Source organism: Oncorhynchus kisutch, linkage group LG13 (assembly GCF_002021735.2).
Source record: "Oncorhynchus kisutch isolate 150728-3 linkage group LG13, Okis_V2, whole genome shotgun sequence".
NCBI lineage: Eukaryota > Metazoa > Chordata > Actinopteri > Salmoniformes > Salmonidae > Oncorhynchus > Oncorhynchus kisutch.
The window spans coordinates 27,445,660-27,473,632 of record NC_034186.2 but is presented as its reverse complement, the minus strand read 5'-3'; the positions used below and the strand labels follow the sequence as shown (position 1 = coordinate 27,473,632).

General features: G+C 47.2%; 1 protein-coding gene across 2 annotated transcripts in view; it reads left to right on the top strand.

Annotated features, from left to right (window-relative positions):
• The window catches only part of LOC109902996 (protein PRRC2C), a 55,037-nt gene extending 29,963 nt beyond the window's left edge, over positions 1–25,074 (top strand). The window contains exons 18-32 of one of the 2 annotated variants that reach the window (XM_031785921.1): positions 278–363; positions 496–690; positions 831–1,091; positions 1,219–1,407; positions 1,485–1,650; positions 1,789–1,989; positions 2,634–2,761; positions 3,019–3,182; positions 3,326–3,566; positions 3,754–3,861; positions 3,995–4,189; positions 4,373–4,476; positions 22,103–22,229; positions 22,788–23,066; positions 23,189–25,074. In XM_031785921.1, the coding sequence (XP_031641781.1) occupies positions 278–363; positions 496–690; positions 831–1,091; positions 1,219–1,407; positions 1,485–1,650; positions 1,789–1,989; positions 2,634–2,761; positions 3,019–3,182; positions 3,326–3,566; positions 3,754–3,861; positions 3,995–4,189; positions 4,373–4,476; positions 22,103–22,229; positions 22,788–23,066; positions 23,189–23,443 (2,699 nt within the window). In that variant the 3' untranslated portion in view covers positions 23,444–25,074. The remainder of the gene's footprint in view (positions 1–277; positions 364–495; positions 691–830; positions 1,092–1,218; positions 1,408–1,484; positions 1,651–1,788; positions 1,990–2,633; positions 2,762–3,018; positions 3,183–3,325; positions 3,567–3,753; positions 3,862–3,994; positions 4,190–4,372; positions 4,477–22,102; positions 22,230–22,787; positions 23,067–23,188) is intronic. The other variant, XM_031785922.1, reaches the window with a different exon arrangement.
• The last annotated feature ends 2,899 nt before the right edge of the window (positions 25,075–27,973 follow it).

Below are 27,973 nucleotides of genomic sequence, written 5' to 3'. Positions count from 1 at the left end.
TGTTTCCTCCGACTCATTGGTGCGGATGGCTTCTGGGTTAAGCAAGCAGTGTGTCAAGAAGCAGTGCGGCTTGTCAGGGTCATGTTTCGGTGGGCACATGACTTTCAACCTTCGCCTCTCCTGAGTCCATAGGGGAGTTGCAGTGATGGGACAAGACTGTAACTACCAATTGGATATCATGAAATTGGGGAGAAAAGGGGTAAAAAAATATATTTAAAAAATGATACATGCGCTAGGGTTTTCATATGCTTGGTCTCATCTGATGTGTGTGTTTCAGTTGGACCCATCAGCCCTCCTCAGCCTCCTTCAGTCAGTGCCTGGAACAAACCTCTCACCTCCTTCACTGGGACTGTCACTCTTGAGGTACGCACCTCCTCTCTTGCTCTCAATATCTCTCGTTTCACAACCCGTATTGTACAACAGGCTGAGTTGCTATGGATTCGTTCTGTTTTATTGTGGCTCCAAATAAATGGGGAAAGTGCCTTTGTGTTGTAGGGTGTGAAGCCTGGCTCAGAAGGCAGTGTGGATCTAGGGATGGACAGTATCCAGTTTGGAGCCCCGTCCTCAGCTGGCAGTACAGACAGCGATGGTGTTCCAGCCATGCTAGAGCCTGGACCTGACAACAAACTACCTGCTCCTAAAGAACAGAGACAGAAACAGCCCCGTGCTGGACCTATCAAAACACAGAAGGTAGGGTACTAAACACACACACTGACTGACACAAATACTCAGAAAATCCATAGTGACTGATACGTTTGTGCAAAGAATTACATTGACATGATTCTTCATCTTTTCTCAACTTGAACTGTATCTCTTCTCTCTACTTCCAGCTCCCTGACATGGAGCCAGTAGAGCCTAAGGAGTACAAGCCTGGCCCTATTGGTAAAGAACGCTCCCTGCGTAACCGCAAGGCTAAGGACGTCCGTGTGGGGGGGGAAGAATGTCTTGATGGGGGGATAGTACCAGGTGGAGGGACCAACAGAGCAGTAGATTCCAGCCCCCCCAACACAGACGCCTCTGTTCCTGAGCTAGGGGGCGATATCGAGGGGATGATCACCATACCCTCGGCAGAGTACGCCAGCAGCTCCAAGGTGAGAGGGGATGGTTGGTATGGTATACCCAATATGGCCACCAGTCTATCCACCACATTCATGAATGCTCCATTCATTCCAGTTCTATTGACTTAAACTTGTCTGACCCTAACCCTCCCCCTGCCAGGAGTCAGTGACCGACTACACCACCCCCTCTTCCTCTCTGGCGGACAGCGTTCCTACTGGAGGGAGTAAGATGGAGGAGAGCCTGGTGGCCAACGTGGCCCTGCCTCACCCTCTCCCTCGTAGAGAGGCCTTACAGCAGAGCTCCAGCCTCAGTACTGTCTCTCCTGCTTCTGTTGACCTCACACTGAAGGTACACACACACAACACACCCTTCTATGCATACTGTGTCTATCTGCTTCTAATACGTTATCTTATTTCTTTGGTAAGATGGAGTCAGCCCGTAAAGCTTGGGAGAACTCCCCCAGCCTGGTAGAAAAGAGTTCTCCTGTCACCTCCTCTTCTCCTATCACCTCCTCCTCCTACTCCTCCTTCTCCTCTGCCTCCATGCCTCAGATACCAGTAGCCTCCGTCACACCAAGCACTTCTCTGACAGGTACAGTCTTTCTTTGGAAGTCAATAATGTTTTTACACTAATGCTAAATGGATTGACGGTTGGGCAACATCACCCACATAAACAGCAACTGGGTGTAGTGACATCTAGCTTCCTCCATTTCCTGTCACGTCCCCCCAGGTGCTGGGACATACACCACGTCCGCTCTGAGCACTAAGACCACCACGGCCTCTGACCCCCCCAACATCTGCAAGGTGAAACCCCAGCAGCTGCAGACTGGATCCATGGGTGGGACCAGCTTCTCCCAGCTGGGCTGTGTGGCACCCCTGCTTCCCCAGCAGCAACAGACTCCACAGGTCTACGTCTCTCAGTCTGCAGCAGGTGAGTCCTCAAACACATCTGACTTGTGTGCACTTAGCGGTATGACTAGGGCCAGGAGTTTTTCCTTAACTACATGACCTCACCAGGAAATGACTTGGCCCTACTTAGACTTAGTCTACTTCTACTTGGCCCTACTTAGACTTAGTCTATCATATACTACTAAACCTGAATGAAAACAGTTCTGTTAAATGGGCATGGAGGTGTAACGCTTTTGATGAGACAGCTATTTAGTGTTGTGCTCCTCTCTCGTGTCGTATCAGTGACTGCTGAGTGAGCCTCTCATTGGGATGCTAGCTATAGAGCTTACTACAGTGCAGTAGGCCCCATAGGAAGGTCAGGTATCATCTTCAATCAGAGAGTGCTGAGCCCACAGGAACAGCCATCACAGCTCATAAACAACATAATTACCTCATGTCTCATAGAGGACACTTATTTAGAGAAAGGTCAATGTATTCACAAACCTTATGTGATCTGAGATGGAGACAGCTGTAATGTTACTGTGAAGGTGATGCTAGTGATTTAAAATGCCCTCAGGACACACAATAGTCATGCATTTGTCAGAATTGTGGTGAGTTTGTGAATTCAGTAGTTTTCATCTTCTCCTCGCGGCGTGTGTGTGTGTGTGTGTGTGTGTGTGTGTGTAGGCTCTGCAGCCCAGATTCCAGCGTTCTACATGGACACCAGTCACCTGTTCAGCAACCCACACTCCCGCCTGGCACCTCCCCCTCTGACACAGCACCAGCAGCAGGGCTACCAGCCTAGACTCTCACAGGTACACACTACAAGGATCTCTTTAACACGACTTCAAGCTTAAACTGGCTTTTAATGTAGCCTTATTCTCTCCATATGTAGCCTTATTCTCTCCATATGTAGCCTTATTCTCTCCATATGTAGCCTTATTCTCTCCATATGTAGCCTTATTCTCTCCATATGTAGCCTTATTCTCTCCATATGTAGCCTTATTCTCTCCATATGTAGCCTTATTCTCTCCATATGTAGCCTTATAAGGCCTTATTTTCTCCCCTCCAGCAGCAGGCGGCAGTGCAGCAGATTCCTATCCCAATCTATGCTCCCCTACAGGGGCAGCACCAACACACACACACACACTCTCACCAGGCCCAGCTAAGCCTCAGCACCGGACCTCCCGTCTCCCAGCCACAGGACCTCTTCAGCTCCTCACTGCAGCCTTATAGGTAACAAACACACACACAATGATATGTATTTATCAAACAATGCTGTTTGGCTCAAATTTTGTGTCATTCTGACTGGTAAGAGGTGTGTTTGATCACACAATATTTTAACTCTCTTCTCTCATCTCCCTTCCTCTGTCCTTCAGATCACAGCAGGCCTTTATGCAGAGCAGTCTGTCCCAGCCCAGTCCCATGATGTTATCAGGGCCATCTCTCCACAGCTACCCTGGTGTTGGGGGCCATGACCTGGGTAAGCCCCAGTCCAGCTTGGCCTACCAGCAGCCCTCCAACACACACACACAGCACATCCCCATCCTGTTTGAACCACAGCTCAACCAGCCCTCTGGCATGGGAGGATCCCAGCTGATAGATACACACCTACTGCAGGTATGGAATAAGGTACATACAACGTAGTTCCAACTCTCTTAGAATTTATTGAACTGTTGAGAACTCATGATATCTTTGTCAATGCTGAAGCAAGCTTATATGTATGTGGTCATACAAGAGCTTTGTAAGAAGTGGTCATGAATGTTATTGCCCTAACCCTCTCTCGCTCTCCTCTCTCTCGCTCCAGCGTCAGGGGATGAGTCCACATTCTAACCTGTACTCAGGACAGGTGCAACAACACGGACAGAGCAGTTACTATAGTAACACACAGTCTCCAAGCTCTGCCATGCAGCAGGTATACACATCATTTACACACTTTCTGTTCCTGCAAAAGGAACAGATTGTCAAAACAGACAGTCGTGACATTGCAACTAACTCACCCCTCCCAATCTCCTCCTCTTGCTCTCTCGCCCTCCCTCTCCCTCTAGGTGCAAGTCCCTATGCCAGGCTCTCAGCTCGGTCTTCCTAACTATGGTTCCGTGGGCAGCCAGCCCCTCCTGGCTCTGCCCCCCACCCCTCCCCAGGCGCAGCCCCCTAGCCTCAGCCGCCAGCCCCCAGTCTCCCAGCCCTATAGGGGACCCTTCGGACACACACACAGCGTGATGCACCCCCCCTCCAGCAAGGTACTCACCAGGGAATGATACAAAGTTCTGCATGTGTGAGAGACAGACTTGTGTGTATCAAAGCCCTTTCATGGCCTATAGCTACCTGTATTATGTCTTCTGCGTGTGTGTGTAAGCATTGTGTTGGTGAGATGCTAGCAGTACATGACGTAATGTGTGTCTGCTCTGTGTGTTTCTATCCAGATGTGTGAGATGGACCTGAAACTGTTTAGCAGTGGGATGGACATGAAGCCTGGGACAACTCCTCACAGCGCTAGGAGCACTACGCCTACATCTAGTCCTTACAGGTAACACACACTACCCCTACATCTAGTCCTTACAGGTAACACACACTACCCCTACACCTAGTCCTTACAGGTAACACACACTACCCCTACATCTAGTCCTTACAGGTAACACACACTACCCCTACACCTAGTCCTTACAGGTAACACACACTACCCCTACATCTAGTCCTTACAGGTAACACACACTACCCCTACATCTAGTCCTTACAGGTAACACACACTACCCTACATCTAGTCCTTACAGGTAACACACACTACCCCTACATCTAGTCCTTACAGGTAACACACACTACCCCTACATCTAGTCCTTACAGGTAACACACACACACACAATACCCCTACATCTAGTCCTTACAGGTAACACACACTACCCCTACATCTAGTCCTTACAGGTAACACACACTACCCCTACATCTAGTCCTTACAGGTAACACACACACACAATACCCCTACATCTAGTCCTTACAGGTAACACACACACACAATACCCCTACACCTAGTCCTTACAGGTAACACACACACACAATACCCCTACATCTAGTCCTTACAGGTAACACACACACACACAATACCCCTACATCTAGTCCTTACAGGTAACACACACACACACACACTACACCTAGTCCTTACAGGTAACACACACTACCCCTACACCTAGTCCTTACAGGTAACACACACTACCCCTACACCTAGTCCTTACAGGTAACACACACTACACCTAGTCCTTACAGGTAACACACACTACCCCTACACCTAGTCCTTACAGGTAACACACACTACCCTACACCTAGTCCTTACAGGTAACACACACTACCCCTACACCTAGTCCTTACAGGTAACACACACTACCCCTACACCTAGTCCTTACAGGTAACACACACTACCCCTACACCTAGTCCTTACAGGTACACACACTACCCCTACACCTAGTCCTTACAGGTAACACACACACACTACCCCTACCACCTAGTCCTTACAGGTAACACACCACACTACCCCTACACCTAGTCCTTACAGGTAACACACACTACCCCTACACCTAGTCCCTTACAGGTAACACACACACACTACCCCTACACCTAGTCCTTACAGGTAACACACACACACTACCCCTACACCTAGTCCTTACAGGTAACACACACACACAATACCCTACAACCTAGTCCTACAGGTAACACACACACACAATACCCCTACACCTAGTCCTTACAGGTAACACACACACACAATACCCCTACACCTAGTCCTTACAGGTAAACACACACACACAATACCCTACACCTAGTCCTTACAGGTAACACACACACACATACCCCTACACCTAGTCCTTACAGGTAACACACCACACACAATACCCCTACACCTAGTCCTTACAGGTAACACACACCACAATACCCCTACACCTAGTCCTTACAGGTAACACACACACACAATACCCCTACACCGAGTCCTTACAGGTAACACAACACACACACAATACCCCTACAACCTGTCCTTACAGGTAACACACACACACACTACCCTACACCTAGTCCTACAGGAACACACACACACACTACCCCTACACCTAGTCCTTACAGGTAACACACACACACTACCCCTACACCTGTCCTTACAGGTAACACACACACACTACCCCTACAACTAGTCCCTTACTAGGTAACACACACACACTACCCCTACACCTAGTCCTTACAGGTAACACACACACACTACCCCCTACACTAGTCCTTACAGGTAACACACACACACTACCCCTACACCTAGTCCTTACAGGTAACACACACACACTACCCCTACACCTAGTCCTTACAGGTAAACACACACACACAATACCCCTACACCTAGTCCTTACAGGTAACACACACACACAATACCCCTACACCTAGTCCTTACAGGTAACACACACACACACAATACCCCTACACCTAGTCCTTACAGGTAACACACACACACAATACCCCTAGTCCTTACAGGTAACACACACACACAATACCCCTAGTCCTTACAGGTAACCACACACTACCCCTACACCTAGTCCTTACAGGTAACACACACTACCCCCTACACCTAGTCCTTACAGGTAACACACACTACCCCTACAACTAGCCTTACAGGTAACACACACTACCCCCTACACCTAGTCCTTACAGGTAACACACACTACCCCTACACCTAGTCCTTACAGGTAACACACACTACCCCTACACCTAGTCCTTACAGGTAACACACACTACCCCTACACCTAGTCCTTACAGGTAACACACACACACTACCCCTACACCTAGTCCTTACAGGTAACACACACACACTACCCCTAACCAGTCCTTACAGGTAACACACACACACTACCCCTACACCTAGTCCTTACAGGTAACACACACACACAATACCCCTACACCTAGTCCTTACAGGTAACACACCACACAATACCCCTACACCTAGTCTTACAGGAACACACACACACAATACCCCTACACCTAGTCCTTACAGGTAACACACACACACAATACCCCTACACCTAGTCCTTACAGGTAACACACACACACAATACCCCTACACCTAGTCCTTACAGGTAACACACACACAACAAACCCTACACCTAGTCCTTACAGGTAACACACAACAACAATACCCTACACCTAGTCCTTACAGGTAACACACACACACAATACCCCTACACCTAGTCCTTACAGGTAACACACACACACAATACCCCTACACCTAGTCCTTACAGGTAACACACACACACAATACCCCTACCTAGTCCTTACAGGTAACACACCCACACTACAATACCCCTACACCTAGTCCTTACAGGTAACACACACACACAATACCCCTACACCTAGTCCTTACAGGTAACACACACACACAATACCAACCCTACACCTAGTCCTTACAGGTAACACACACACACACAATACCCTACACCTAGTCCTTACAGGTAACACACACACACAATACCCCTACACCTAGTCCTTACAGGTAACACACACACACAATACCCCCTACACCTAGTCCTTACAGGTAACACACACACACACAATACCCCTACACCTAGTCCTTACAGGTAACACACACACACACAATACCCCTAGTCCTTACAGGTAACACACACACACATACCCCTAGTCCTTACAGGTAACACACAACAACCCCTCCTAGCTCCTTACAGGTAAACAACCCACAATTACCCCTAGTCCTTACAGGGTAACACACACACACAATACACCTACCCTAGTCCTTACAGGAACACACACACACAATACCCATACATCTAGTCCTTAACAGGTAACAAACACCCACACAATAATACCCTTACACCTAGTCCTTACAAGGTGACACACCACACACATTACCCCTACAATCTAGTCCTTACAGGTAACACACCACACAACACTAACAACCTAGTCCTTACAGGTAACATCACACTACCCCCTACACCTAGTCTATACAGGTAACCACACTAACCCTACACCTAGTCCTTACAGGTAACACAACAACTAGCCCTACAGCCTAACACCTAGCTCCTGACAGGTAACACAACACTAACCCTACACCTAGTCTTACAGGTAACACACACTAACCCTACACCTAGTCCTTACAGGTAACACACACTAACCCTACACCTAGTCCTTACAGGTAACACACACTACCCCTACACCTAGTCCTTACAGGTAACACACACTACCCCTACACCTAGTCCTTAAAGGTAACACACACTACCCCTACACCTAGTCCTTACAGGTAACCAACCACACACACCAATACCCCTAGTCTTACAGGTGTAACACACACACACAATTACCCCCCTACACCTAGTCCTTACAGGGTAACACACACACACACAATACCCCTACATCTAGTCCTTACAGGTAAACACCACACACACCAATACCCCTACACCTAGTCCTTACAGGTAACACACACACACAATACCCCTACATCTAGTCCTTACAGGTAACACACACACACTACACCTAGTCCTTACAGGTAACACACACTACCCCTACACCTAGTCCTTACAGGTAACACACACTAACCCTACACCTAGTCCTTACAGGTAACACACACTAACCCTACACCTCGTCCTTACAGGTAACACACACTAACCCTACACCTAGTCCTTACAGGTAACACACACACACCAATACCCCTACACCTAGTCCTTACAGGTAACACACACACACAATACCCCTACACCTAGTCCTTACAGGGTAACACACACACACAATACCCCTACACTAGTCCTTACAGGTAACACACACACACAAGACCCCTACACCTAGTCCTTACAGGTAACACACACACACAATACCCCTACACCTAGTCCTTACAGGTAACACACACACACACACAATACCCCTACACCTAGTCCTTACAGGTAACACACACACACAATACCCCTACACCTAGTCCTTACAGGTAACACACACACACAATACCCCTACACCTAGTCCTTACAGGTAACACACACACACAATACCCCTACACCTAGTCCTTACAGTGTAAACACACACACAATACCCCTACTACACTAGTCCTTACAGGTAACACACACACCACAATACCCCTACCACCTAGTCCTTACAGGTAACACACACACACACAATACCCCTACACCTAGTCTTACAGGTAACCACACACACACTACCCCTACACCTAGTCCTTACAGGTAACACAACACACACACTACCCCCTACACCTAGTTCCTTACAGGACCACACACACACTACCCCCTACACCTACTACTTACAGGTAACACACACACACTACCCCTACACCTAGTCCTTACAGGTAACACACACACACTACCCCTACACACCTAGTCCTTACAGGTAACACACACACACTACCCCTACACCTAGTCCTTACAGGTAAACACACACACTACCCCTACACCTAGTCCTTACAGGTAACACACACACACAATACCCCTACACCTAGTCCTTACAGGTAACACACACACACAATACCCCTACACCTAGTCCTTACAGGTAACACACACACACACAATACCCCTACACCTAGTCCTTACAGGTAACACACACACACAATACCCCTAGTCCTTACAGGTAACACACACACACAATACCCCTAGTCCTTACAGGTAACACACACTACCCCTACACCTAGTCCTTACAGGTAACACACACTACCCCTACACCTAGTCCTTACAGGTAACACACACTACCCCTACACCTAGTCCTTACAGGTAACACACACTACCCCTACACCTAGTCCTTACAGGTAACACACACTACCCCTACACCTAGTCCTTACAGGTAACACACACTACCCCTACACCTAGTCCTTACAGGTAACACACACTACCCCTACACCTAGTCCTTACAGGTAACACACACACACTACCCCTACACCTAGTCCTTACAGGTAACACACACACACTACCCCTACACCTAGTCCTTACAGGTAACACACACACACTACCCCTACACCTAGTCCTTACAGGTAACACACACACACTACCCCTACACCTAGTCCTTACAGGTAACACACACTACCCCTACACCTAGTCCTTACAGGTAACACACACACACAATACCCCTACACCTAGTCCTTACAGGGTAACACACACACACAATACCCCTACACCTAGTCCTTACAGGTAAACACACACACACAATACCCCTACACCTAGTCCTTACAGGTAACACACACACAATACCCCTACACCTAGTCCTTACAGGTAACACACACACAATACCCCCCTACACTAGTCCTTACAGGTAACACACACACACAATACCCCTACACCTAGTCCTTACAGGTAACACACACACACAATACCCCTACACCTAGTCCTTACAGGTAACACACACACACAATACCCTACACCTAGTCCTTACAGGTAACACACACACACAATACCCCTACACCTAGTCCTTACAGGTAACACACACACACACACAATACCCCTACACCTAGTCCTTACAGGTAACACACACACACATACCCCTACACCTAGTCCTTACAGGTAACACACACACACAATACCCCTACACCTAGTCCTTACAGGTAACACACACACACAATACCCCTACACCTAGTCCTTACAGGTAACACACACACACAATACCCCTACACCTAGTCCTTACAGGTAACACACACACACACAATACCCCTACACCTAGTCCTTACAGGTAACACACACACACACTACCCCTACACCTAGTCCTTACAGGTAACACACACACACACTACCCCTACACCTAGTCCTTACAGGTAACACACACACACTACCCCTACACCTAGTCCTTACAGGTAACACACACACACTACCCCTACACCTAGTCCTTAAGGTAACACACACACCTAGCTAACCACCTACACCTAGTCCTTACAGGTAACACACACACACTACCCCTACACCTAGTCCTTACAGGTAACACACACACACAATACCCCTACACCTAGTCCTTACAGGTAACACACACACACAATACCCCTACACCTAGTCCTTACAGGTAACACACACACACACACAATACCCCTACACCTAGTCCTTACAGGTAACACACACACACAATACCCCTAGTCCTTACAGGTAACACACACACACAATACCCCTAGTCCTTACAGGTAACACACACTACCCCTACACCTAGTCCTTACAGGTACACCACCTACCCCTACACCTAGTCCTTACAGGTAACACACACTACCCCTACACCTAGTCCTTACAGGTAACACACACTACCCCTACACCTAGTCCTTACAGGTAACACACACTACCCCTAACCTAGTCCTTACAGGGTAACACACACTACCCCTACACCTAGTCCTTACAGGTAACACACACTACCCCTACACCTAGTCCTTACAGGTAAACACACACACACTACCCCTACCTACAACCTAGTCCTTACAGGTAACCACACACACACTACCCCTACACCTAGTCCTTACAGGTAACACACACACACTACCCCTACACCTAGTCCTTACAGGTAACACACACTACCCTACACCTAGTCCTTACAGGTAACACACACACACATTACCCCTACACCTAGTCCTTACAGGTACCACACACACAATAACCCCTACACCTAGTCCTTACAGGTAACACAACACACACAATAACCCCTACACCTAGTCCTTACAGGTAACACACACACACAATACCCCTACACCTAGTCCTTACAGGTAACACACACACACAATACCCCTACACCTAGTCCTTACAGGTAACACACACACACAATACCCCTACACCTAGTCCTTACAGGTAACACACACACACAATACCCCTACACCTAGTCCTTACAGGTAACACACACACACAATACCCCTACACCTAGTCCTTACAGGTAACACACACACACAATACCCCTACACCTAGTCCTTACAGGTAACACACACACACACAATACCCCTACACCTAGTCCTTACAGGTAACACACACACACACAATACCCCTACACCTAGTCCTTACAGGTAACACACACACACAATACCCCTACACCTAGTCCTTACAGGTAACACACACACACAATACCCCTACACCTAGTCCTTACAGGTAACACACACACACAATACCCCTACACCTAGTCCTTACAGGGTAACACACACACACACAATACCCCTACACCTAGTCCTTACAGGTAACACACACACACACAATACCCCTACACTAGTCCTTACAGGTAACACACCACCACACAATACCCCTAGTCCTTACAGGTAACACACACACACAATACCCCTAGTCCTTACAGTAACACACACACACAATACCCCCTAGTCCTTACAGGTAACACACACACACAATACCCCTACACCTAGTCCTTCAGGTAACACACACACACAATACCCTACATCTAGTCCTTACAGGTAACACACACACACAATACCTTACACCTAGTCCTTACAGGTAACACACACACACAATACCCCTACATCTAGTCCTTACAGGTAACACACACACACACACTACACCTAGTCCTTACAGGTAACACACACTACCCCTACACCTAGTCCTTACAGGTAACACACACTAACCCTACACCTAGTCCTTACAGGTAACACACACTAACCCTACACCTAGTCCTTACAGTAACACACACTAACCTACACCTAGTCCTTACAGGTAACACACCACTAACCCTACACCTAGTCCTTACAGGTAACACACACTAACCCTACACCTAGTCCTTACAGGTAACACCACACTTACCCCTACACCTAGTCCTTACAGGTAACACACACTACCCCTACACCTAGTCCTTACAGGTAACACACACTACCCCTACACCTAGTCCTTACAGGTAACACACACTACCCCTACACCTAGTCCTTACAGGTAACACACACTACCCCTACACCTAGTCCTTACAGGTAACACACACACAATACCCCTAGTCCTTACAGGTAACACACACACACAATACCCCTACACCTAGTCCTTACAGGTAACACACACACACAATACCCCTACATCTAGTCCTTACAGGTAACACACACACACAATACCCCTACACCTAGTCCTTACAGGTAACACACACACACAATACCCCTACATCTAGTCCTTACAGGTAACACACACACACTACACCTAGTCCTTACAGGTAACACACACTACCCCTACACCTAGTCCTTACAGGTAACACACACAACCCTACACCTAGTCCTTACAGGTAACACACACTAACCCTACACCTAGTCCTTACAGGTAACACACACTAACCCTACACCTAGTCCTTACAGGTAACACACACTACCCCTACACCTAGTCCTTACAGGTAACACACACTACCCCTACACCCTAGTCCTTACAGGTAACACACACTACCCCTACACCTAGTCCTTACAGGTAACACACACTACCCCTACACCTAGTCCTTACAGGTAACACACACTACCCCTACAACCTAGTCCTTACAGGTAACACACACTACCCTACACCTAGTCCTTACAGGTAACACACACTACCCCTACACCTAGTCCTTACAGGTAACACACACTACCCCTACACCTAGTCCTTACAGGTAACACACACTACCCCTACACCTAGTCCTTACAGGTAACACACACACACAATACCCCTACACCTAGTCCTTACAGGTAACACACACACACAATACCCCTACACCTAGTCCTTACAGGTAACACACACACACAATACCCTACACCTAGTCCTTACAGGTAACACAACACACACAATACCCCTACACCTAGTCCTTACAGGTAACACACACACACAATACCCCTACACCTAGTCCTTACAGGTAACACACACACACAATACCCCTACACCTAGTCCTTACAGGTAACACACACACACAATACCCCTACACCTAGTCCTTACAGGTAACACACACACACAATACCCCTAACACCTAGTCCTTACAGTAACACACACACAACAATACCCCTACACCTAGTCCTTACAGGAACACACACACACAATACCCCTACACCTAGTCCTTACAGGTAACACACACACACAATACCCCTACAACCTAGTCCTTACAGGTAACACACACACACAATACCCCTACACCTAGTCCTTACAGGTAACACACACACACATACCCCTACACCTAGTCCTTACAGGTAACACACACACAATGACCCCTACACTATCCTTACAGTAACACCACACACAATACCCCACACCTAGTCCTTACAGGTAACACACACACACAATACCCCTACACCTAGTCCTTACAGGTAACACACACACACAATACCCCTACCACCTAGTCCTTACAGGTAACACACACACACAATACCCCTACACCTAGTCCTTACAGGTAACACACACACACAATACCCCCTACACCTAGTCCTTACAGGTAACACACACACAATACCCCTAGTCCTTACAGGTAACACACACACAATACCCCTAGTCCTTACAGGTAACACACACACACAATACCCCTACACCCTAGTCCTTACAGGTAAACACACACTACCCCTACACCTAGTCCTTACAGGTAAACACACACACCACTACCCCTACACCTAGTCCTTACAGGTAACACACACACACTACCCCTACAACATAGTCCTTACAGGTAACACACACACACAATACCCCTACACCTAGTCCTTACAGGTAACACACACACAATACCCCTACACCTAGTCCTTACAGGTAACACAACACACACAATACCCCTACACCTAGTCCTACAGGTAACACACACACACACAATACCCCTACACCTAGTCCTTACAGGTAACACACACACACACAATACCCCTACACCTAGTCCTTACAGGTAACACACACACACAATACCCCTAGTCCTTACAGGTAACACACACACACAATACCCCTAGTCCTTACAGGTAACACACACACAATACCCCTAGTCCTTACAGGTAACACACACTACCCCTACACCTAGTCCTTACAGGTAACACACACACAATACCCCTACACCTAGTCCTTACAGGTAACACACACACACACAATACCCCTACACCTAGTCCTTACAGGTAACACACACACACAATACCCCTAGTCCTTACAGGTAACACACACACACAATACCCCTAGTCCTTACAGGTAACACACACACAATACCCCTAGTCCTTACAGGTAACACACACTACCCCTACACCTAGTCCTTACAGGTAAACACACACACAATACCCCTACACCTAGTCCTTACAGGTAACACACACACAATACCCTAGTCCTTACAGGTAACACACACACACAATACCCCTACACCTAGTCCTTACAGGTAACACACACACACACACACAATACCCCTACATCTAGTCCTTACAGGTAACACACACACACAATACCCCTACACCTAGTCCTTACAGGTAACACACACACACAATACCCCTACATCTAGTCCTTACAGGTAACACACACACACACACTACACCTAGTCCTTACAGGTAACACACACTACCCCTACACCTAGTCCTTACAGGTAACACACACTAACCCTACACCTAGTTCCTTACAGGTAACACACACGTAACCCTACACCTAGTCCTTACAGGTAACACACACTACCCCTACACCTAGTCCTTACAGGTAACACACACTACCCCTACACCTAGTCCTTACAGGTAACACACACTACCCCTACACCTAGTCCTTACAGGTAACACACACTACCCCTACACCTAGTCCTTACAGGTAACACACACTACCCCTACACCTAGTCCTTACAGGTAACACACACTACCCCTACACCTAGTCCTTACAGGTAACACACACTACCCCTACACCTAGTCCTTACAGGTAACACACACTACCCCTACACCTAGTCCTTACAGGTAACACACACACAATACCCCTAGTCCTTACAGGTAACACACACACACAATACCCCCTACACCTAGTCCTTACAGGTAACACACACACACACACACACAATACCCCTACATCTAGTCCTTACAGGTAACACACACACACAATACCCCTACACCTAGTCCTTACAGGTAACACACCACACACAATACCCCGTACATCTAGTCCTTACAGGTAACACACACACACACACTACACCTAGTCCTTACAGGTAACACACACTACCCCTACACCTAGTCCTTACAGGTAACACACACTAACCCTACACCTAGTCCTTACAGGTAACACACACTAACCCTACACCTAGTCCTTACAGGTAACACACACTACCCCTACACCTAGTCCTTACAGGTAACACACACTACCCCTACACCTAGTCCTTACAGGTAACACACCACTACCCCTACACCTAGTCCTTACAGGTAACACACCACTACCCCTACACCTAGTCCTTACAGGTAACACACACTACCCCTACACCTAGTCCTTACAGGTAACACACACACAATACCCCTAGTCCTTACAGGTAACACACACACACAATACCCTACACCTAGTCCTTACAGGTAACACACACACACACACACAATACCCCTACATCTAGTCCTTACAGGTAACACACACACACAATACCCCTACATCTAGTCCTTACAGGTAACACACACACACAATACCCCTACACCTAGTCCTTACAGGTAACACACACACACAATACCCCTACATCTAGTCCTTACAGGTAACACACCACACACACACTACACCTAGTCCTTACAGGTAACACACACTACCCCTACACCTAGTCCTTACAGGTAACACACACTAACCCTACACCTAGTCCTTACAGGTAACACACACTAACCCTACACCTAGTCCTTACAGGTAACACACACTACCCCTACACCTAGTCCTTACAGGTAACACACACTACCCCTACACCTAGTCCTTACAGGTAACACACACTACCCCTACACCTCGTCCTTACAGGTAACACACACTACCCCTACACCTAGTCCTTACAGGTAACACACACTACCCCTACACCTAGTCCTTACAGGTAACACACACTACCCCTACACCTAGTCCTTACAGGTAACACACACTACCCCTACACCTAGTCCTTACAGGTAACACACACTACCCCTACACCTAGTCCTTACAGGTAACACACACTACCCCTACACCTAGTCCTTACAGGTAACACACACACACACTACCCCTACACCTAGTCCTTACAGGTAACACACACACACTACCCCTACACCTAGTCCTTACAGGTAACACACACACACACACAATACCCCTACACCTAGTCCTTACAGGTAACACACACACACAATACCCCTACACCTAGTCCTTACAGGTAACACACACACACAATACCCCTACACCTAGTCCTTACAGGTAACACACACACACAATACCCCTAGTCCTTACAGGTAACACACACACAATACCCCTAGTCCTTACAGGTAACACACACACAATACCCTAGTCCTTACAGGTAACACACACACACAATACCCCTAGTCCTTACAGGTAACACACACACACAATACCCCTAGTCCTTACAGGTAACACACACACACAATACCCCTACACCTAGTCCTTACAGGTAACACACACACACACACAATACCCCTACACCTAGTCCTTACAGGTAACACACACACACACACACAATACCCCTACACCTAGTCCTTACAGGTAACACACACACACAATACCCCTAGTCCTTACAGGTAACACACACACACAATACCCCTAGTCCTTACAGGTAACACACACACAATACCCCTAGTCCTTACAGGTAACACACACACAATACCCCTAGTCCTTACAGGTAACACACACACAATACCCCTAGTCCTTACAGGTAACACACACACAATACCCCTAGTCCTTACAGGTAACACACACACAATACCCCTAGTCCTTACAGGTAACACACACACACAATACCCCTACACCTAGTCCTTACAGGTAACACACACCCTACACTACTACAGTAACACACACAACTACACCTAGTCCTTACAGGTAACACACACTAACCCTACACCTAGTCCTTACAGGTAACACACACTACCCCTACACCTAGTCCTTACAGGTAACACACACTACCCCTACACCTAGTCCTTACAGGTAACACACACTACCCCTACACCTAGTCCTTACAGGTAACACACACTACCCCTACACCTAGTCCTTACAGGTAACACACACTACCCCTACACCTAGTCCTTACAGGTAACACACACTACCCTACACCTAGTCCTTACAGGTAACACACACTACCCCTACACCTAGTCCTTACAGGTAACACACACTACCCCTACACCTAGTCCTTACAGGTAACACACACACAATACCCCTAGTCCTTACAGGTAACACACACACACAATACCCCTACACCTAGTCCTTACAGGTAACACACACACACACACACAATACCCCTACATCTAGTCCTTACAGGTAACACACACACACAATACCCCTACATCTAGTCCCTTACAGGTAACACACACACACAATACCCCTACACCTAGTCCTTACAGGTAACACACACACACAATACCCCTACATCTAGTCCTTACAGGTAACCACACACACACACACTACACCTAGTCCTTACAGGTAACACACACTACCCCTACACCTAGTCCTTACAGGTAACACACACTAACCCTACACCTAGTCCTTACAGGTAACACACACTAACCCTACACCTAGTCCTTACAGGTAACACACACTACCCCTACACCTAGTCCTTACAGGTAACACACACTACCCCTACACCTAGTCCTTACAGGTAACACACACTACCCCTACACCTAGTCCTTACAGGTAACACACACTACCCTACACCTAGTCCTTACAGGTAACACACACTACCCCTACACCTAGTCCTTACAGGTAACACACACTACCCCTACACCTAGTCCTTACAGGTAACACACACTACCCCTACACCTAGTCCTTACAGGTAACACACACTACCCCTACACCTAGTCCTTACAGGTAACACACACTACCCTACACCTAGTCCTTACAGGTAACACACACACACACTACCCCTACACCTAGTCCTTACAGGTAACACACACACACTACCCCTACACCTAGTCCTTACAGGTAACACACACACACAATACCCCTACACCTAGTCCTTACAGGTAACACACACACACAATACCCCTACACCTAGTCCTTACAGGTAACACACACACACAATACCCCTACACCTAGTCCTTACAGGTAACACACACACACAATACCCCTAGTCCTAGTCCTTACAGGTAACACACACACACAATACCCCTAGTCCTTACAGGTAACACACACACAATACCCCTAGTCCTTACAGGTAACACACACACAATACCCCTAGTCCTTACAGGTAACACACACACACAATACCCCTAGTCCTTACAGGTAACACACACACACAATACCCCTAGTCCTTACAGGTAACACACACACACAATACCCCTACACCTAGTCCTTACAGGTAACACACACACACACACAATACCCCTACACCTAGTCCTTACAGGTAACACACACACACACACAATACCCCTACACCTAGTCCTTACAGGTAACACACACACACACACACAATACCCCTACACCTAGTCCTTACAGGTAACACACACACACAATACCCCTAGTCCTTACAGGTAACACACACACACAATACCCCTAGTCCTTACAGGTAACACACACACAATACCCCTAGTCCTTACAGGTAACACACACACAATACCCCTAGTCCTTACAGGTAACACACACACAATACCCCTAGTCCTACAGGTAACACACACCACAATACCCCTAGTCCTTACAGGTAACCACACACAATACCCCTACAGGTACACACACACATACCTAGTCCTTACAGGTAACACACACACACAATACCCCTAGTCCCTTACAGGTAACACACACACACAATACCCCTACACCTAGTCCTTACAGGTAACACACACACACATACCCCTACACCTAGTCCTTACAGGTAACACACACACAATACCCCTAGTCCTTACAGGTAACACCACACACACACACCACACACACACAATACCCCTACACCTAGTCCTTACAGGTAACACACACACACACAATACCCTACACCTAGTCCTACAGGTACACACACACACACACACACACAATACCCCTACACCTAGTCCTTACAGGTAACACACACACACACAATACCCCTACACCTAGTCCTTACAGGTAACACACACACACACAATACCCCTACACCTAGTCCTTACAGGTAACACACACACACACAATACCCCCTACACCTAGTCCCTTACAGGTAACACACACACACACACAATACCCCTACACCTAGTCCTTACAGGTAACACACACACAAACACAATACCCCTACACCTAGTCCTTACAGGTAACACACACACAACACAATACCCCTACACCTAGTCCTTACAGGTAACACACACACACACACAATACCCCTACACCTAGTCCTTACAGGTAACACCACACACACCACACACAACACAATACCCCTACACCTAGTCCTTACAGGTAACACACACACACAATACCCCTAGTCCTTACAGGTAACACACACACAATACCCCTAGTCCTTACAGGTAACACACACACACACACCTAGTCCTTACAGGTAACACACACACACACACCTAGTCCTTACAGGTAACACACACACACACACACACAATACCCCTACACCTAGTCCTTACAGGTAACACACACACACAATACCCCTAGTCCTTACAGGTAACACACACACACAATACCCCTAGTCCTTACAGGTAACACACACACACACACACCTAGTCCTTACAGGTAACACACACACACTACCCCTACACCTAGTCCTTACAGGTAAAACACACACACACACAATACCCCTACACCTAGTTCTTACAGGTAACACACACACACACACACAATACCCCTACACCTAGTCCTTACAGGTAAAACACACACACACAATACCCCTACACCTAGTCCTTACAGGTAAAACACACACACACAATACCCCTACACCTAGTCCTTACAGGTAACACACACACACACACAATACCCCTACACCTAGTCCTTACAGGTAACACACACACACACACACAATACCCCTACACCTAGTCCTTACAGGTAACACACACACACACACAATACCCCTACACCTAGTCCTTACAGGTAACACACACACACACAATACCCCTAGTCCTTACAGGTAACACACACACACACACCTAGTCCTTACAGGTAACACACACACCTAGTCCTTACAGGTAACACACACACCTAGTCCTTACAGGTAACACACACACCTAGTCCTTACAGGTAACACACACACACTACCCCTACACCTAGTCCTTACAGGTAACACACACACACACACAATACCCCTACACCTAGTCCTTCCAGGTAAAACACACACACACAATACCCCTACACCTAGTCCTTACAGGTAAAACACACACACACAATACCCCTACACCTAGTCCTTACAGGTAACACACACACACACAATACCCCTACACCTAGTCCTTACAGGTAACACACACACACACACACACACACAATACCCCTACACCTAGTCCTTACAGGTAACACACACACACACACACACACAATACCCCTACACCTAGTCCTTACAGGTAACACACACACACAATACCCCTACACCTAGTCCTTACAGGTAACACACACACACAATACCCCTAGTCCTTACAGGTAACACACACACAATACCCCTAGTCCTTACAGGTAACACACACACACACACCTAGTCCTTACAGGTAACACACACACACACACCTAGTCCTTACAGGTAACACACACACACTACCCCTACACCTAGTCCTTACAGGTAACACACACACACACAATACCCCTACACCTAGTCCTTACAGGTAACACACACACACACAATACCCCTACACCTAGTCCTTACAGGTAAAACACACACACACAATACCCCTACACCTAGTCCTTACAGGTAACACACACACACACACAATACCCCTACACCTAGTCCTTACAGGTAACACACCCACACACAATACCCCTACACCTAGTCCTTACAGGTAACACACCCACACACAATACCCCTACACCTAGTCCTTACAGGTAACACACACACACACAATACCCCTACACCTAGTCCTTACAGGTAACACACACACACACACACACAATACCCCTACACCTAGTCCTTACAGGTAACACATTCTCACACAGAACCTGTCCCACCTTCTACCGGTTTTATGAGTATACCAAGAGCTGATGTATTTGTCTGGTCAGGGCCAGCTCTACATCTCCCAGCAGCCAGTCCAGTAAGATGAACAGCATGCTGTATCAGAAACAGTTCCAGCCCAGCTCTGCTGCCATGAGGATCACACAGCACTTCCCTGGACAGTTCAACCCACAGGTAAAGCACACACACACACTGGGGCGCCACAGTGTCTCTACTTCCTAAGGCGGCTGAAGAAACTGCATGCTGCCCCGGGTCCTCTCCAAATACTACCGCCGCACCATCGAGAGCGTCCTGACCGGTTGCATCACGGGCTGGTACAGGAATTGCTCTGTCCACGACCTCAAGGCCCTCCAGCGGGTGGTGAAGACGGCCCAGTACATCACTGGGACCATGCTCCCATCCATCCAGGACATCTACTTTAAACGCTGGCTGGGGAAGGCCTGCAGCATCAAGGATCCCACACACCTCAGCCACACGATATCAGAGCATGAGATCTTATACCAACCGGCTCAGAGGCAGTTTCCATCTACAAGCCATCATACTGCTGAACACTTGAACTGGACTGACCACCTGCACTGATTCTCCACACCTTACCACACTCACTCATGTACCCACACACATCATTATGACGAACATTTGACACTTGTGATAGAGGCCAGCTTAACACCACCTTTTCCTTGGATTTCTAATATAAAGAGTTAATGATGTTAACAATCCTCTCCCTCCTTTCAGATTCTGTCCCAGCCCAACCTGGTCTCTCCTCTGGTGCGCCCTCCCTCCCACACCCAGCATGCTAACTCATTTTGTGGAGGGATGCAGCGTTCGCCTATGGGCCCACCCCCCATGTCTCCCTCTTTGGGAGGGGGTTTGATGCCTCACCCCCGGCCACCACCGCAGCAGCAGCAGTTCCCCCAGATGCACCCGTCCCACCCCCCTAGAGGGCCTCTTCCCCCCCTCGCACCTAGAGGCCCTACAGGTCCCCGAGGCAACCAGGCAGAGCAGGACCTCAAGGTATAGTACTGCTTGCTGATTAGTTGACTGGTTGACCTAGAATGTGCCTGGTGTTGAAATCCTGATGTCTCCCAAATGAACCCAGCATGTGGTTGAGTGATTCATTTGATTGCTGTCCCCAGGCGAAGCAGCGAGCCGAGGTGCTCCAATCGACTCATAAGTTCTTCTCAGAGCAGCTCAAGGCTCCGTCAGTCTCCAAACCCTCTCGTCTCGACCAGGGGGGTGGCAAACCGCCCCTCGACATCCTGCCCCCCAACCACCAGACGGTGGGAGTCGTGGAGCGCCCTGAGCCCGACAAACCCTCCCTGTCAGCGTGCAAACCCATCCGCACCGGCCCCATCAAGCCCCAGGCCATCAAACAAGAGGAGGGGAAGTAAAGCCTCACACATCTCCACAGATGGATGGATGGGAGAGGGATGATCCAGCTGCTCCACATATTCATGCAATCACTCGCTCACACATCACCCTCTCTGGTGTTAGAGGCGGAGAAAGAGAGGAGAGGTGGGGGTGTATTAGTCCATGGTTACTGAGGGGGCTACTGTGTGTGTGCGCTCCAACCTCATCTCTCTCTCCCCTTCTCCTCTCTTGTCCTCCACTATTGGGGGTCTGTGTGTGATTTTTTTTTTTAAAGCCCCGCCTCTTGTAATTTGGGCGGGGCGGAAGACGGCAAGCTGTACTTGAAATGTCTACTAGGATGGTAAAAAATGATTAAATGGAGAAAAAAGGTTTGCCATTTTTATAGCCCTATGATTTCTGTTCCTTTCTTTTTCACAATAGAATCCCGTTATTAGGAGGACAGGGCTGTTCTTTTTGTTAACAGGAGAATCAAGCAATCTTGTTTTTGTAGTTGGATGAAACAATCTTAGTTAAAGATGTATTTTAGTGAAGCACAGACGTGTTCTATTCCTCTGCCAGTCTTCCATCTATCATTGCTAACACACAGCTGTGTGACTGTATACAAGCTTGTATGATCACCACACACACAGCTGTGTGACTGTATACAAGCTTGTACGATCACCACACACAGCTGTGTGACTGTATACAAGCTTGTACGATCACCACACACACAAACGCTCAACGCTTTCACCAATATTCACTAAAGAGTGAAACTATGAAATGATGGTTTGTCTCGAAAGGAAATGTAAGATGCAGCAGTTTAATTGATTAGTCTGCCTTTTCTCTTGCTTGCATCTCTTTGAGCGGAATGATAAAGGTGGTGTGTGTGTGTTTGCGTGGGGCACATGGGAGGCCACTGCCCGGTTTTCTCCTGTATCTTTAGCCAAAGGTTAAGCGTGCAAAGATGATTTCACAGAGCCTTGAGAATCCCTGTTGCTATGGCAGCAGAGTGGAAGGGGATTTATTATGGGCTGTCTGTAAATGGACAGACAGACCCTGAATTCAGTCTGGGAGCTTTCCTCCTCCCCCTTGAGAGAGGAGGATAGAATACCTCTTCACCACTGTTCACCCACTCACTTGCCTGTAGGGAAACCAACCCTGCTGCTACTAACAGAAAGGGAGAGTGAGTACGAGTTCAAAACTGTAGAAACAAAACAGTTCAGTGTGGCTTTCTGTTAACCCTCACCAAGAGGGAAAGGGAGACGGAAGGGGGAGAAATAAAACAAAATTAGAAATAGCTTTGTGTTTGACTGCAGACTGCAGTTCTGCTGCATTTCAGGGCAGAAGGACAGGTGTTAGTGTTGAGGAGAGATTATTCCTGTCTCATCTCACTTCCACTCACTCAAACCTACACCACTCTCATCGCAGGTTTACCATGGTGACAAGGGTCCTTCAGAAATGTACAGTAGTGTGCTCCACTAGTGGGGAGGGGTATACCCCTAACCAGAACACAGGATGAGGAACCTTGTGTAGGAGGACAGAGTGGGGGGTAATTGGTTTGTTTTTTTCTTTTACTTGTACAGGGGGTACATCGCTGTATTAAAATATGTACGGTCTTACATTCTTGGTTTTAGTTAAGAAACTAATAAAATAATATGCTGTTTAAAAAGTGGCCCTGTGTCTGGGGTAGTTTGAGTCTTTTAACTCATGATTCTGTTTGAAGAACCAACATGTAGTTACAGATGGCACGACTAGATGGGAATTTCAAGACCAATACCGTAGGAGGGAAAACTCAACATTTACTTAAGATCACAGTGGAAATGACACTGCTCGCACGCTTTGCACACACGTCCAGTTAAGGTGGAAATCCAGAGGCCAGGATTTAGGAGGAATGTGGAAGATCAACTTTTGACCATTCAGTCCTACCACAGCCTCATGCTGAAGTGATTCTCCAACAGTTTTAACCTTGGACCCACTTCATTTAGGATTCCCCTGTATTTATGAGACTATGAGAAGTGGGCTGTTAATCATCACAACCACTTTGAAGCTGTCAACTGAAACCAATTTGGAAATATGGAGTCAGTCACAGAATCTCTGGAGTTCATTCCATTATGATTCATGTCATGATTTGTGGACAGATTCTGTTGAAGAACCTGGGGTTACACAAAGGGCTCTGGTCAGAAGTAGTGTACTACATGGGCAATAGGTAACTTGAGAAAGTCTGGTGAAGTGAGGTATGTTTGGCCAACCTCAGAGGGAAGTATTTAGGAGGCTAGGACAGACTCCCCTCTATAGCACATCAAACCCTCTGCCCCTTGGAGGGTTAACAATGGAGAGAACTCATAAAAGCAGGGGTGGGGTTGCTCTCTACCTTCCTCAAATTAAACAACATTCCTCTTTTCCTAATCCAGTGGAAATACCTCTGTCCTGTCTACCGTCCACCCACATCGCATGTATGTGTGGAGAGAGGTACCGTGTTATTGATGTGTTGAGTCTGCTTCTGAAGACTGCGGTATGAGAACATCCTGCTTCTGAAGACTGTGGTATAAGAACATCCTGCTTCTGAAGACTGCGGTATGAGAACATCCTGCTTCTGAAGACTGCGGTATGAGAACATCCTGCTTCTGAAGACTGTGGTATGAGAACATCCTGCTTCTGAAGACTGGTATGGGATCATCCTGCTTCTGAAGACTGCGGTATGAGAACATCCTGCTTCTCCTTGATGAGGAACCAGCCATCAGATACACCATACCAGGAATGACTGACAAAGGGACTTTCACACTACTTCCTATTGCTGTTTAAACATCTATTACAAAGCTGACAAACGTGATGATATAATAAAACGTATAACACTAAGCATGCAGCCCTCAGTCAAAAATGCTCCAGTCAAGTTACACATCTATCCTGCCCAACTGAGAACTGCTGCATGGAGACAATATTCTAGGAATAGTAGAACAATGGCTTATATGGAACTCTGAACATTGAGCCTCAGCCCCACTTGTCACTCTCCTATTTCCACACAATGCAGAGCCAAAGAGTCTTTAAACCACTACTGATTTCACACCTGATAGGGTGGTGTTTAATCACCCTAAGCACCTGCAGGGTCGAAAGGCTGCGTGATAATGTGTGTTTTAATGTGTTCTCCATGAAGACCCTAGTAAAGGTAGAGTCCTGTTGAACACATCCTAATCACTGGCCTTTTATTAGTCGGGACACAGACACATCCAGTCTACGTAAACGTGTGTGTGTGTTTGCGCACGTGCATATCACATCTGTCTGTCATCAGAAATACACGGTATTGACGGTTGTTTAGTGTGTGTTTACAGGTTGTTTAGTTATGTGTGGGTTTTTGCATAGCCTCTCCATAGAGTGGAATATATGACTACTTCTCCCATCGGGGGACAATCTGTTAACAGCCATGTTGTGACTGGAAAAACACAGCACCGGATAAATAAATGATTGCCATGTTAAACTGCTGTTCACTAGAAGACAGAGACCTGTGATGAAAACAGTCAAATGGAAAGTGTTGTTTCCCTCAACACCTTCTGCTTACTGTTAGTGATTATAATTAACACACTTTTTTCAGATTTAGAATCTGGCATGTGTTTTGGTACATGGCAGTGTTAAGTGAGGACATCATTTCCCCTTGGCTACCAGTATCTTACTCGGAGCAACTAGGCTGGGATTGAGAGTCCGTGTGTGCTCTAGCATCGGTCATGACCTCACACACTGGGAGTACAACAGGGCTGGTGTGAGATAGGGGAAATAGGGATATAACCGCTGGGCTAGGGAAAGGGGACTAGGAAGTCTTGAGGTTTTTCTCAGTACCTTATGATAAGCTGTAGACCACAATATAAGAGGGTTTTCATCTATATTCTTATCTGTCTATCATCACAAACCAACGCTGGTACTATGACGGCACTCAACGAGCTGTTTTAAGACCATAAGCAAAAAAATAAAATGCTCATCCAGATGCAGCGCTCCTAGTGGCTGGGGACTTTAATGCAGGAAAACTAATCTGTTTGACCTAATTTCTACCAGCATGTCACATGTGCAATTAGAGAAGGGAAAAAAGGTTTTAGATCACCGTTACTCCACATAGCATATAAAGCTCTCCCTCGCCCTCCATTTGGCAAATCTGACAATAACTCTATCCTCCTGATTCATGCTTAAAGCAAAAACAGGAAGTACCAGTGATGAGCTCAATACGGAAGAGGTCCGATGAAGTGGATGCTAAGCTACAAGCACAGACTGGAATATGTTCCAGGATTCATCCGATGGCATTGAGGAGAATACAACATCAGTCACCGGCTTCATTAATAAGTGCTTTTTCTGCATTTTGTTACGTAACAGCCTTATTCTAAAATGTATTAAATTGTTTCCCCCCCCGATCAATCTACACACAGTGCTTCTTACACAGGCCTAGAGTTCAAGACACAATCTACACACAATACCCCATAAAGACAAAGCAAAAACAGGTTTTTCTAATTGTTTGCAATTTTCCACAAAAAACATCTCAAATATGACATGTATTCATACCCTTTACTCAGTACTTTGTTGAAGCAGCCTCA